The sequence below is a fragment of the Salmo salar genome, chromosome ssa15, assembly GCF_905237065.1.
Source record: "Salmo salar chromosome ssa15, Ssal_v3.1, whole genome shotgun sequence".
NCBI classification, from domain to species: domain Eukaryota; kingdom Metazoa; phylum Chordata; class Actinopteri; order Salmoniformes; family Salmonidae; genus Salmo; species Salmo salar.
In genome coordinates, this window is record NC_059456.1 from 89,575,537 (window position 1) to 89,588,331 (window position 12,795).

At 41.9% G+C, this 12,795-nt stretch overlaps 1 protein-coding gene across 1 annotated transcript in view; it reads right to left on the reverse strand.

Annotated features, from left to right (window-relative positions):
• LOC123727338 (membrane cofactor protein) overlaps positions 1-12,253 on the reverse strand; it is a 30,814-nt gene extending 18,561 nt beyond the window's left edge. The window contains exons 1-12 of the mRNA XM_045696255.1: positions 12,124-12,253; positions 10,264-10,349; positions 9,898-10,086; positions 9,592-9,691; positions 9,223-9,296; positions 8,938-9,120; positions 8,112-8,285; positions 2,477-2,665; positions 2,158-2,257; positions 1,786-1,859; positions 1,501-1,683; positions 687-860 (exon numbers count right to left, since the gene is read on the reverse strand). Coding sequence (XP_045552211.1) covers positions 687-860; positions 1,501-1,683; positions 1,786-1,859; positions 2,158-2,257; positions 2,477-2,665; positions 8,112-8,285; positions 8,938-9,120; positions 9,223-9,296; positions 9,592-9,691; positions 9,898-10,086; positions 10,264-10,339 — 1,516 coding nt within the window. The 5' untranslated portion in view covers positions 10,340-10,349; positions 12,124-12,253. The remainder of the gene's footprint in view (positions 1-686; positions 861-1,500; positions 1,684-1,785; positions 1,860-2,157; positions 2,258-2,476; positions 2,666-8,111; positions 8,286-8,937; positions 9,121-9,222; positions 9,297-9,591; positions 9,692-9,897; positions 10,087-10,263; positions 10,350-12,123) is intronic.
• Positions 12,254-12,795: the final 542 nt, after the last annotated feature.

Genomic DNA, 12,795 nt, shown 5'->3' on the forward strand with positions numbered 1-12,795 from the left:
GTTTTGCTTTCGCAGTAAAGCCTTTTTGAAATCGGACAGTGTGGTTAGATAAAGCAGTGTCTTGTCTTTAAAATGGTGTAAAATTATCATATGTTTGAAAAAAATTGAAGTTTTCGGATTTTCAAGGAGTTTGTATTTCGCGCCACGCCCTATCATTGGATATTGGAGCGGTGTTCCGCTAGCGGAACGTCTAGATGTAAGATTAACAAGACATTTTTGGAGTGGTTGAAAAACACGTTTTAATGACTCCAACCTAAGTGTATGTAAACTTCCAACTTCAACTGTAATTAGGCCACTACTTATTCTTGTCCGGTCTGTCATAACACTACTGTTGTGATCTCTTAAATGCTTTAATCAGCCAGTGTGGTCCGAGGAGTAGAATGGTGTTGAACCCAATAGCTAGTCCATCACAAATAGTGTAAAAAGGGAAAATAAATACCAGAGGTTGCTATGCACAGGCATGCATATGGAGAAAAATAACAATTAGCATGAACATTAACACATGTACCATCTTTTCTTATCAAAAACACATCAATGTGTTTATATGAGTAGAGGTCAATTCCATTAAAAAAGACAGTTTGCTGACACATTGGTATTCTGGTCATAAACACCAAATGATGCAAAATATCTGAGCTAAAATATTAGGCTAAAGTGTGTTAAATAACAAACACTGAAATTAGTCTTACCTTTGCATGTTGGGTAAGGAGCTGACCAGCCTTCTATTTCACAGGTCAGACTGGCTTGTCCCTCCATCTCATATCCAGCGTTACATCTATACATCACAAAAGACTTGTACGTGTAGGGGGGACGGCCATCAATCCGAACGCCATTCTCAACAACAGGAGGAGGACATGAGACCACTGCAGACGTAAACAAAGATGTCATTCGCTGCTGTTTTGAGGTAAACATAACAAAAGTATATTATTTATTTGTTTTAGACTACTTGAAGCAATAAACAATGTTGGTATAATCACCCATTTATGAATAATGCAACTAATCATTATCTATCAAATAATATGGTAGATTCTATTGAAACCCACTTCCTGAGCTCAATGTTGCATCATGGTTTTTAGAATAGGCCTACACATTAAACATGCTTTAGATTGCTTGCTTGGACTGTCTCATGCACATCTGTGATAATGTTTGATTTTATTAAGCTAGATACTGTGATATTTACACATTTATCTTTCAGAGGTCATCTGGAACTTGATCAGGATTGTGTGGTGGAGGGAAATAGATTTTATCAGTGTAAGCAACATGTGTCAAAGTCATTCCATGGGGGGCTGAATGTCTGCGGGTTCTTCCTCCTCCCTTGTACTTGATTGATGAATTAAGGTCAGGAGTTAGTAAGGAACTCCCCCTCATCTTAATTGAAAGGAGAAACCAGTAGACACTAGGCCCTCCATGGAATGAGTTTGACACCCCTGGTGTAAGCAGTTCATTATTGTTTTGTTAACAATCATACTTATAAACGGGAAAAAAGGAAAGCTTTCAACATACTTTTACACTCAGGTGGAGCTGGCTGGAATTCTCCATTCTCACGGCAGGTTATGGATTTACTTCCAACCAGAGTGTAATCCTTCTCACAGTCATATTGCACTACACTTCCATAGTCATACGTATCTTCAGGTGGGACAACAGGCCCACCGTTGACAATGTTTGGGGGCTTTCCACACTTCACCACTGCAGATTAGAGCACAACAGCAGTTATGAAGAGTTGAGTCAGGAACAAGCACAGAACTGTTAATGTTATTTTCACTTGACATGCTCCTTCAGATTACCAACCTTCACAAACAGGAACTCTGCCATCCCAGCCTCCATCCATACAGGTCCTTACACCGCTGCCCACAAGCATATAGCTGAAATATAGAAAGATTAGACAATACAAGACAGTTTTTAGAACTTTGCTTTCAGGATAGTAAGAGTTACAACAGGACTGTTCACAGCTCTGATCAAGATAGGTAATGACAGATATTTCAATTTTAGGTGTATTACTTTTTGTTTAGCTTTTAGGGAGGGGAAGTTTGATTAAGGCCCATTTGGAAGAAAAAAAAATCACTAAATTAGGCCAATAAATGGACAGCTTTGTGAAAATGTTGACATGTCAATTCTAAAAAAATGTGTTTAATTACATCTAAGACTCAAGAAAGCACTGACCCAGTGTTACAGGTAGCAACTGCCTTGTCTCCAAACAAGATCCCCTCAGAGAGATTAAACCAGCCGTTCATCACTTCTCCTGGGGAGCCACACGACTTCCCTGAAACAACCATAGAGAAAACCAGTCAGACTTTCAAAATGACAGAGTGAGAATGAGTTGAATGTTAGCACAAAACAGGTCCGAATTCCAGGCTAGTATTTCAATAAGATTTAAGGATGGGCAATGAATATATCAAGTTGAGTGGGTAAGTAAAAACTGGAAATATTTACAAGAATATGGCACAACTTTTCAGAACAAATAAATAGACAATTATATTACTTCCGCATTCCAGTTTCACGTCACTCCACATGCCAGCAGTACAGGTGACTGATGGAGACCCTCCTGTTCTGGCATATCCAATTGCACACTGAAAAGTGACTTTTGCACCATCTACAAATGTCTCTTGAGTGATGAAGGCATCTGACAAAACCATGTTTGGCCCTCCTATGGGTTTGGTGCAGTTTTTAGCTGAAAGAGGAGACAAAACGGAGTTAATGTTAATGACCAAGGTGAACAAATACAGGAGACAACACCTTCAATTCAACCCATAAACTGTAGTAGTTTAAGCTTCAAACTACCATCTGTAGAAAGAGAGAGATGAAAAGAAATAGGATTCTGATTCTATACAGATATGACCCCACCTTGAACAGTGAGAACAATCAAGGCCAGCTGGACCATCCATATCGTCAAGGCCCAACAGACGTTAGAGGGCTGCATGACGTCTTTTCTGTAACAAGCAGCACAGAATTTCCTGGTTTGCTTGTTCTGTAACGTTTTGCCAGATGCCCACCTAAGCAAGTAGTGTGGCCTGCAATTTATCACAATATACTCCTCTTCAGGCGAGCAAAATCTAGAGACTTCCTTAGATTTCTTGCACCAGCTGTTGTTTACAAATATGCACAGACCGTCCCCCCTCGTCTTACCGGAGTGTGCTGTTCTATCCTGCCGGTGCAGCGTATATCCCGCAAGCTGAATATCCATGTCGTCATTCAGCCACGATTCCGTGAAACATAGGAAATTATGTCCCGTTGGTAGGATATTCGTAATCGTACCTCGTCTAATTTATTGTCCAAAGATTACCGTCAATATTTCCTCGCCAACGTGCAACGGCAGCTTTTCTACTTGCCTTCTCCGGGTAGGCTAGGTAATGCTATGGAGAAGAACATGAGGGGTCAGAAGCAAAGCCATTGCTAGGCTATATACAGTACACCGAGTGTACAAAACATTGAGTCGCACCCCCTTTTACCATCAGCATAGATTCTACAACATGTTGAAAGCGTTCCACAGGGATGCTGGTCCATATTGACTCCAATGCTTCCCACAGTTGTGTCAAGTTGGCTGGTTGTCCTTTGGGTGGTGGACCATTACACACATGAAACCCACTGGTCCTAGGCCATCATTGAAAATAAGAATTTGTTCTTAACCGACTTGCCTAGTTAAATAAAAGGTAAAATAAAAAAAACTGTAGAGTGTGAAAACACAGTAGTGTTGCAGTTCTTGACACTCAAATACACCCCATTCAAAAAGGCACATAAATATTTTGTCTTGCCCATTCACCATCTGAATGGCACACATACAGAATCTGTCTCAATGCTTAAAAATCCTTCTTTAACCATTCATCTACACTGAAGTGGATTTAACAGGTGAAATCAATAAGGGATCATAGCTTTCACCTGGATTTACCTGGTCAGTCATGGAAAGATCAGTTTATTAGGTACTCCCATTAGTACCAGGTCAGACCCCCCTTTGACTCCAGAATAGCCTAAATTATTCGGGGCATTATACAAAGTGTCGGAAACATTCCACAGGGATGTTGGTCCATGATGATGCGACGGCATCACGCAGTTTCTGCAGATTGGACGGCGGTACGTTCATGCTGCAAACAGCCTGTTCCATTTCATCCCAAAGATCCTCTAATGGGTTGAGGTGTGGGGACTGCACAGGCCACTCAAGTAAACTGAACAAACTGTCATGTTCCAGGCAATGTTTTTCCACTCCTCAATTGTCCAGTGTTGGTGATCACGTGCCTCCTCTTGTTGTTTTTAGCTGATAGGAGTTGGACCTGGTGTGGTCGCCTGCTGCAATAGCCCATCCGTGACCGATGAGTTGTGTCTGTCTGAAATGCCGTTCTACATACCACTGTTGTACTGTCATTATTAGCTTGTTGCCTGCCTGTTAGCTTGCAAGATTCTTGCCATTCTCCTTCAACCTCCCTCATCAGCAAGCTGTTTTCGCCCACATGACTGCCGCTGACTGGATGTTTTTTTGCACGTAGCACCATTCTTGATAAACCCTAGACACTGTTGTGCGTGAAAAGCCTAGTGTGAGAAGCCCGGCTACCGTTTCTTAGATACTGGATCCGGCACACCTGGCACATACCACGCTCAGTCGCAATGGTCACTCGTTTTACCCATTCTAAATGTTCAATCAAACAGTAACCGAATGCCTCGATGCCTGCTTAATATAGCAAGCCACGTGACTCACTATCTATAGGAGCGATCCTTTTTCGTGACTGGGTGGTACCAAATAAACAAAGTAAGTGATTTGTTTTATACATACATCAACCAAAAAGCTTGATTTTACTGTTTTACACAACATTGATCAAAATCTAAGCACTGTACCATAAGTTTGTTATAGGGGGCTGATGTGATAATCATGGCTGAATGTTTTTAGTATACACACATACATACATCTAAAAAAAATAAAGGGAACACTTAAACAACACAATTTAACTCCAAGTCAATCACACTTCTGTGAAATCAAACTGTCCACTTAGGAAGCAACACTGATTGACAATAAATGTCACATGCTGTTGTGCAAATGGAATAGACAACAGGTGGAAATTATAGGCAATTAGTAAGACACCCCCAATAAAGGAGTGGTTCTGCAGGTGGTGTCGACAGACCACTTCTCAGTTCCTATGCTTCCTGGCTGATGTTTTGGTCACTTTTGAATGCTGGCGGTGCTTTCACTCTAGTGGTAGCATGAGACGGAGTCTACAACCCACACAAGTGGCTCAGGTAGTGCTGCTCATCCCGGATGGCACATCAATGCGAGCTGTGGCAAGAAGGTTTGCTGTGTCTTTCAGCGTAGTGTCCAGAGCATGGAGGCGCTACCAGGAGACAGGCCAGTACATCAGGAGACGTGGAGGAGGCCGTAGGAGGGCAACAACCCAGCAGCAGGACCGCTACCTCCGCCTTAGTGCAAGGAGGAGCACTGCCAGAGCCCTGCAAAATGACCTCCAGTAGGCCACAAATGTGCATGTGTCTGCTCAAACGGTCAGAAACAGACTCCATGAGGGTGGTATGAGGGCCCGACGTCCACAGGTGGGGGTTGTGCTTACAGCCCAACACCGTGCAGGACGTTTGGCATTTGCCAGAGAACACCAAGATTGGCAAATTCACCACTGGCGCCCTGTGCTCTTCACAGATGAAGCAGGTGACAGAGCACGTGACAGAGTCTGGAGACGCCGTGGAGAACGTTCTGCTGCCTGCAACATCCTCCAGCATGACCGGTTTGGCGGTGGGTCAGTCATGGTGTGGGGTGGCATTTCGTTGGGGGGCCGCACAGCCCTCCATGTGCTCGCCAGAGGTAGCCTGACTGCCATTAGGTACCGAGATGAGATCCTCAGACCCCTTGTGAGACCATATGCTGGTGCGGTTGGCCCTGGGTTTCTCCTAATGCAAGACAATGCTAGACCTCATGTGGCTGGAGTGTGTCAGCAGTTCCTGCAAGAGGAAAGCATTGATGCTATGGACTGGCCCGCCCGTTCCCCAGACCTGAATCCAATTGAGCACATCTGGGACATCATGTCTCGCTCCATCCACCAACGCCACGTTGCACCACAGACTGTCCAGGAGTTGGCGGATGCTTTAGTCCAGGTCTGGGAGGAGATCCCTCAGGAGACCATCCGCCACCTCATCAGGAGCAAAATACATTTATGCACGATGGTGCATGCGTGCAGCCGGATTAGATTCTGTGTTAGGTCAGTTAGGATCACCACTTTATTTTAAGAATGTGAAGTGTCAGAATAATAGTAAAGAGAATGATGCATTTCAGATATTATTTATTTCATCACATTCCCAGTGGGTCAGAAGTTTATATACACTCAATTAGTATTTGGTAGCATTGCCTTTACATTGTTTAACTTGGGTCAAACGAGTCAGGTAGCCTTCCACAAGCTTCCCACAATAAATTGGGTGAATTTTGGCTCATTCCTCCTGACAGAACTGGTGTAACCAAGTCAGGTTTGTAGGCCTCCTTGCTCGCACACGCCTTTTCAGTTCTGCCCACAAATTTTCTATGGGATTGAGGTCAGGGCTTTGTGATGGTCATTCCAATACCTTGACTGTTGTCCTTACGCCATTTTGCCACAACTTCGGAAGTATGCTTGGGGTTATTGTCCATTTGAAAAACCCATTTGCGACCAAGCTTTAACTTCCTGACTGATGTCTTGAGATGTTGCTTCAATATATCCACATACTTTTCCTCCTCATGATGCCATCTATTTTGTGAAGTTCACCAGTCCCTCCTGCAGCAAGCACCCCCACACCATGATGCTGCCACCCCCGTGCTTCACGGTTGGGATGGTGTTCTTCAGCTTGTAAGCCTCCCCCTTTTTCCTCCAAACATAACGATGGTCATTATAGCCAAACAGTTCCATTTTTGTTTCATCAGACCAGAGTACATTTCTCCAAAAAGTACAATCTTTGTCCCCATGTGCAGTTGCGAACCGTAATCTGGCTTTTTTTCATGGCGGTTTTGGAGCAGTGGCTTCTTCCTTTCTAAGCGGCCTTTCAGGTTATGTCAGTATAGGACTCGTTTTACTGTGAATATAGATACTTTTGTACCCGTTTCCTCCGGCATCTTCACAAGGACCTTTGCTGTTGTTCTGGGATTGATTTGCACTTTTTGCACCAAAGTACATTCATCTATAGGAGACAGAAGGCGTCTCCTTCCTGAGCGGTATGACGGCTGCGTGGTCCCATGGTGTTTATACTTGCGTACTATTGTTTGTACAGATGAACGTGGTACCTTCAGGCGTTTGGAAATTGCTCCCAAGGATGACCCAGACTTGTGGAGGTCTACAATTGTTTTTCTTCTGAGGTCTTGGCTGATTTCTTTTGATTTTCCCATGATGTCAAGCAAAGAGGCACTGAGTTTGAAGGTAGGCCTTGAAATACATCCACAGGTACACCCCCAATTGACTCAAATGATGTCAATTAGCCTATCAGAAGCTTCTAAAGCCATGACACAATTTTCTGGAATTTTCCAAGCTGTTTAAAGGCACAGTCAACTTAGTGCATGTAAAGTTCTGACCCACTGGAATTGTGATACAGTGAATTATAAGTGAAATAATCTGTCTGTAAACAATTGTTGGAAAAATTGTGCCATGCAGAAAAGTAGATGTCCTAACTAACTGGCCAAAACTATAGTTTGTTAACAAGACATTTTTGGAGTGGTTGAAAAACACATTTTAATGACTCCAACCTAAGTGTATGTAAACTTCCAACTTCAACTGTAATTAGGCCAATAATTATTCTTGTCCGGTCTGTCATAACACTTTACTGTTGTGATCTCTTAAATGCTTTAATCAGCCAGTGTGGTCCGAGGAGTAGAATGGTGTTGAACCCAATAGCTAGTCCATCACAAATAAAGTGTAAAAAGGGAAAATAAATACCAGAGGTTGCTATGCACATGGAGAAAAATAACAATTAGCATGAACATTAACACATGTACCATCTTTTCTTATCAAAAACACAATGTGTTTATATGAGTAGAGGTCAATTCCATTAAAAAAGACAGTTTGCTGACACATTGGTATTCTGGTCATAAACACCAAATGATGCAAAATATCTGAGCTAAAATATTAGGCTAAAGTGTGTTAAATAACAAACACTGAAATTAGTCTTACCTTTGCATGTTGGGTAAGGAGCTGACCAGCCTTCTATTTCACAGGTCAGACTGGCTTGTCCCTCCATCTCATATCCAGCGTTACATCTATACGTCACAAAAGACTTGTACGTGTAGGGGGGACGGCCATCAATCCGAACGCCATTCTCAACAACAGGAGAAGGACATGAGACCACTGCAGACGTAAACAAAGATGTCATTCGCTGCGGTTTTGAGGTAAACAACATAACAAAAGTATATTATTTATTTGTTTTAGACTACTTGAAGCAATAAACAATGTTGGTATAATCACCCATTTATGAATAATGCAACTAATCATCATCTATCAAATAAATATGGTAGATTCTATTGAAACCCACTTCCTGAGCTCAATGTTGCATCATGGTTTTTAGAATAGGCCTACACATTAAACATTGTTTAGATTGCTTGCTTAGACTGTCTCATGCACATCTGTGATAATGTTTGATTTTATTAAGCTAGATACTGTGATATTTACACATTTATCTTTCAGAGGTCATCTGGAACTTGATCAGGATTGTGTGGTGGAGGGAAATAGATTTTATCAGTGTAAGCAACATGTGTCAAAGTCATTCCATGGGGGGCTGAATGTCTGCGGGTTCTTCCTCCTCCCTTGTACTTGATTGATGAATTAAGGTCAGGAGTTAGTAAGGAACTCCCCCTCATCTGCTCATCTTAATTGAAAGGAGAAACCAGTAGACACTAGGCCCTCCATGGAATGAGTTTGACACCCCTGGTGTAAGCAGTTCATTATTGTTTTGTTAACAATCATACTTATAAACGGGAAAAAAGGAAAGCTTTCAACATACTTTTACACTCAGGTGGAGCTGGCTGGAATTCTCCATTCTCACGGCAGGTTATGGATTTACTTCCAACCAGAGTGTAATCCTTCTCACAGTCATATTGCACTACACTTCCATAGTCATACGTATCTTCAGGTGGGACAACAGGCCCACCGTTGACAATGTTTGGGGGCTTTCCACACTTCACCACTGCAGATTAGAGCACAACAGCAGTTATGAAGAGTTGAGTCAGGAACAAGCACAGAACTGTTAATGTTATTTTCACTTGACATGCTCCTTCAGATTACCAACCTTCACAAACAGGAACTCTGCCATCCCAGCCTCCATCCATACAGGTCCTTACACCGCTGCCCACAAGCATATAGCTGAAATATAGAAAGATTAGACAATACAAGACAGTTTTTAGAACTTTGCTTTCAGGATAGTAAGAGTTACAACAGGACTGTTCACAGCTCTGATCAAGATAGGTAATGACAGATATTTCAATTTTAGGTGTATTACTTTTTGTTTAGCTTTTAGGGAGGGGAAGTTTGATTAAGGCCCATTTGGAAAAAAATGACTAAATTAGGCCAATAAAATGGACAGCTTTGTGAAAATGTTGACATGTTAATTCTAAAAAAAATGTGTTTAATTACATCTAAGACTCAAGAAAGCACTGACCCAGTGTTACAGGTAGCAACTGCCTTGTCTCCAAACAAGATCCCCTCAGAGAGATTAAACCTGCCGTTCATCACTTCTCCTGGGGAGCCACACGACTTCCCTGAAACAACCATAGAGAAAACCAGTCAGACTTTCAAAATGACAGAGTGAGAATGAGTTGAATGTTGGCACAAAACGGGTCCGAATTTCATTTAGATTTAAGGATGGGCAATGAATATCAAGTTTCAAGTGGGTAAGTAAAAACTGGAAATATTTACAAGAATGGCACAACTTTTCAGCACAAAAATAAATAGACAATTATATTACTTCCGCATTCCAGTTTCACGTCACTCCACATGCCAGCAGTACAGGTGACTGATGGAGACCCTCCTGTTCTGGCATATCCAATTGCACACTGAAAAGTGACTTTTGCACCATCTACAAATGTCTCTTGAGTGATGGAGGCATCTGACAAAACCATGTTTGGCCCTCCTATGGGTTTGGTGCAGTTTTTAGCTGAAAGAGGTGGAGACAAAGTGGAGTTCAATGTTAATGACCAAGGTGAACAAATAGAGGAGACAACACCTTCAATTCAACCCATAAACTGTAGTAGTTTAAGCTTCAAACTACCATCTGTAGAAAGAGAGAGATGAAAAGAAATAGGATTCTGATTCTATACAGATATGACCCCACCTTGAACAGTGAGAACAATCAAGGCCAGCTGGACCATCCATATCGTCAAGGCCCAACAGACGTTAGAGGGCTGCATGACGTCTTTTCTGTAACAAGCAGAACACAATTTCCTGGTTTGCTTGTTCTGTACTGTAACGTTTTGCCAGATGCCCACCTAAGCGGATCAACTTCTCACAATATCCACTAGCCGACTAAACTCAACGATTTATGATGGAGCTGAGCAGCGACTAGTGTGCCGATAGGAGCTCTGGCGTCACAAAATTAAGTTATCAAAAACGACATTTTTCAGCACCTAAATAATAGCACGCATGATTAAATGTGACATCGGAGTTTCAGTCCACCCACATTAGTCGCCACTCAACTCCATTGTAAATTGTAGCGTTTGATCGGCTAGCTAAATATCCACTTGCCTTAATCACACTGTTGACAAGGAAATACACATGTCACTCACAATAAGGTTTGCCTAGTTAGCCCAAGAATGTACTCATAAGGAGCCTACAGTTATTCCTTAAAGCCTTTACTGTTTAAAAGGAATAGTTCGCTATTTTAAAGCTTGATGTTAGATGATTCCTCACCCTGAAAGTAGTCTATGGGCCAGGAGAAACTAATCCATGGTTTAGTTCTTTATACAGCCATTACAAACGTCAGCTAACTTAAATCAATGGAAGTGATGGGGGGCATGTGAGTATGTTGTGTTTTGGCCAAATCAAATTTAAAAAGTTACATCAAACCAAATTTAAAGTTGATTTTAGGTGATTGACATTTTCCTCATGATCTATTGATTTTTGCTAGCAGTTGCTAAAATTTGTAATGGTGGTTTAAATACAATTGTACCATGAATTAGTTTCTCCTGGTCCATAGACATTTTCGCAGGTTAAGGAACCATCTAACGGTTGTAAAATGGTGAAATAGCCAAGGACCTTGCATGTTATTTTCAAAACAGCCAAATACTCCTTCAAAATGTGAATAGATTCTAAACTGCGATAACGAGTCCTTTACGTTCATATCACAAATGCAAAATATACACCGGCTTTATCACATTTGCAGCCGACAGCATTTTTTTCAGTTACAACACAGGCGTTAGGAGAATGATAGAGCGCTAATTAGCCTTTTTTGTAAACACATGCTGTAAAATGGAGATATGGTCGTGTGGGAACTCTGACCCTATTACGTGTGTTGTAATTTAACCTTTTTATTATTTCTAGCTGACATGAAAGATAGTTCAGACTGGTCTCATAGACTAGACGTAACATAGGACACTCAAATTAGTATGATACGCTACGATAGGTATGGTTACATTAGACAGGTAACTTAAGGCAAGCGTGTTGCGTGTTCGAATCTCATCATGGACAACTTTAGCAGCTTCGCAACTACTTAACCACCCAACTAACGTTAGCCACAACAAATGGGAATTCATAACATACGTTTCGCAAAAAAATACTGTACCAATTGCAAATGAGTAACATATTGTACGAAACGGATGATGAACGTTCACAAATGAATACATACCATAAGAAAAGTAACATATAATACTAAAGAGACTGTCGTTGATTTATGTAAAGAATCATATGAAATGCCTACGTTGGATAGCTACGTTCCTTATGTTTTAAAAATGGTACCGCAAACGATCACATCGAGCATCTGGGCTCTTAACAAAATGCCCCTGGGAAGAAGATACCACATACTGTACTGTCTTTGAAGACACCTTAATCAAAAAGCAATAAAGGTAGGTAGCGTCTATGAATGGGGTAGGACCACCTAGCTAATTGTAGCTGGATCGTCTAGCTACCGTGTTTGCGTACATGGCACTTTCTAGAATAATTTACAATAATTATCAGCGTTATTTGGAAGAAATCTTACCTTATTGTTCAAATGGTCTGTAGGCTTCACCTAGAAACTATGTCTGCCTGGCTAGCAACATTACGTTTGTGTTACACCTGTGTTTGAGGGCAGTGCTCCTCCCTTTCAGGTGGGGCCGTGTCCTTAATAAAGGGACAGTAAGCAAGCAATTCATTTTTTAATAATTTGTTTAAATGTAATCTTTATTTAACTAGGCAAGTCAGTTAAGAACAAATTCATATTTACAACGATGGCCAAATCCGGACGACGCTGGGCCAATTGTGCATCGCCCTAGGGGACTCCTAATCGCGGCCGGATGTGATGCAGCCTGGATTTGAACCAGGGACTACAGTGACGCCTCTTGCACCGAGATGCTGGTGCCCATTTCGATTTGGGGAGGAAGGGCAGTTGGCACAAAAAGGCATAGCACATAAAAACACAAATAGAAGTGATTGTCAGGGCGGTGGGAGACTCCCCAAACATACGGAAGAAGGTACTCTGGTCAGATGAGAATTGAGCGTTTTGGCCATCAAGGAAAACACTATGTTTGGCACAAACCCAACACCTCGCATCACCCCGAGAACACCACCCCCACAGTGAAGCATGGTGGTGGCAGCATCATGCTGTGGGAATATTTTTAATCGGCAGGGACTGGGAAACTGGTCGGAATTGAAGGAATGATGGATGGAGCTA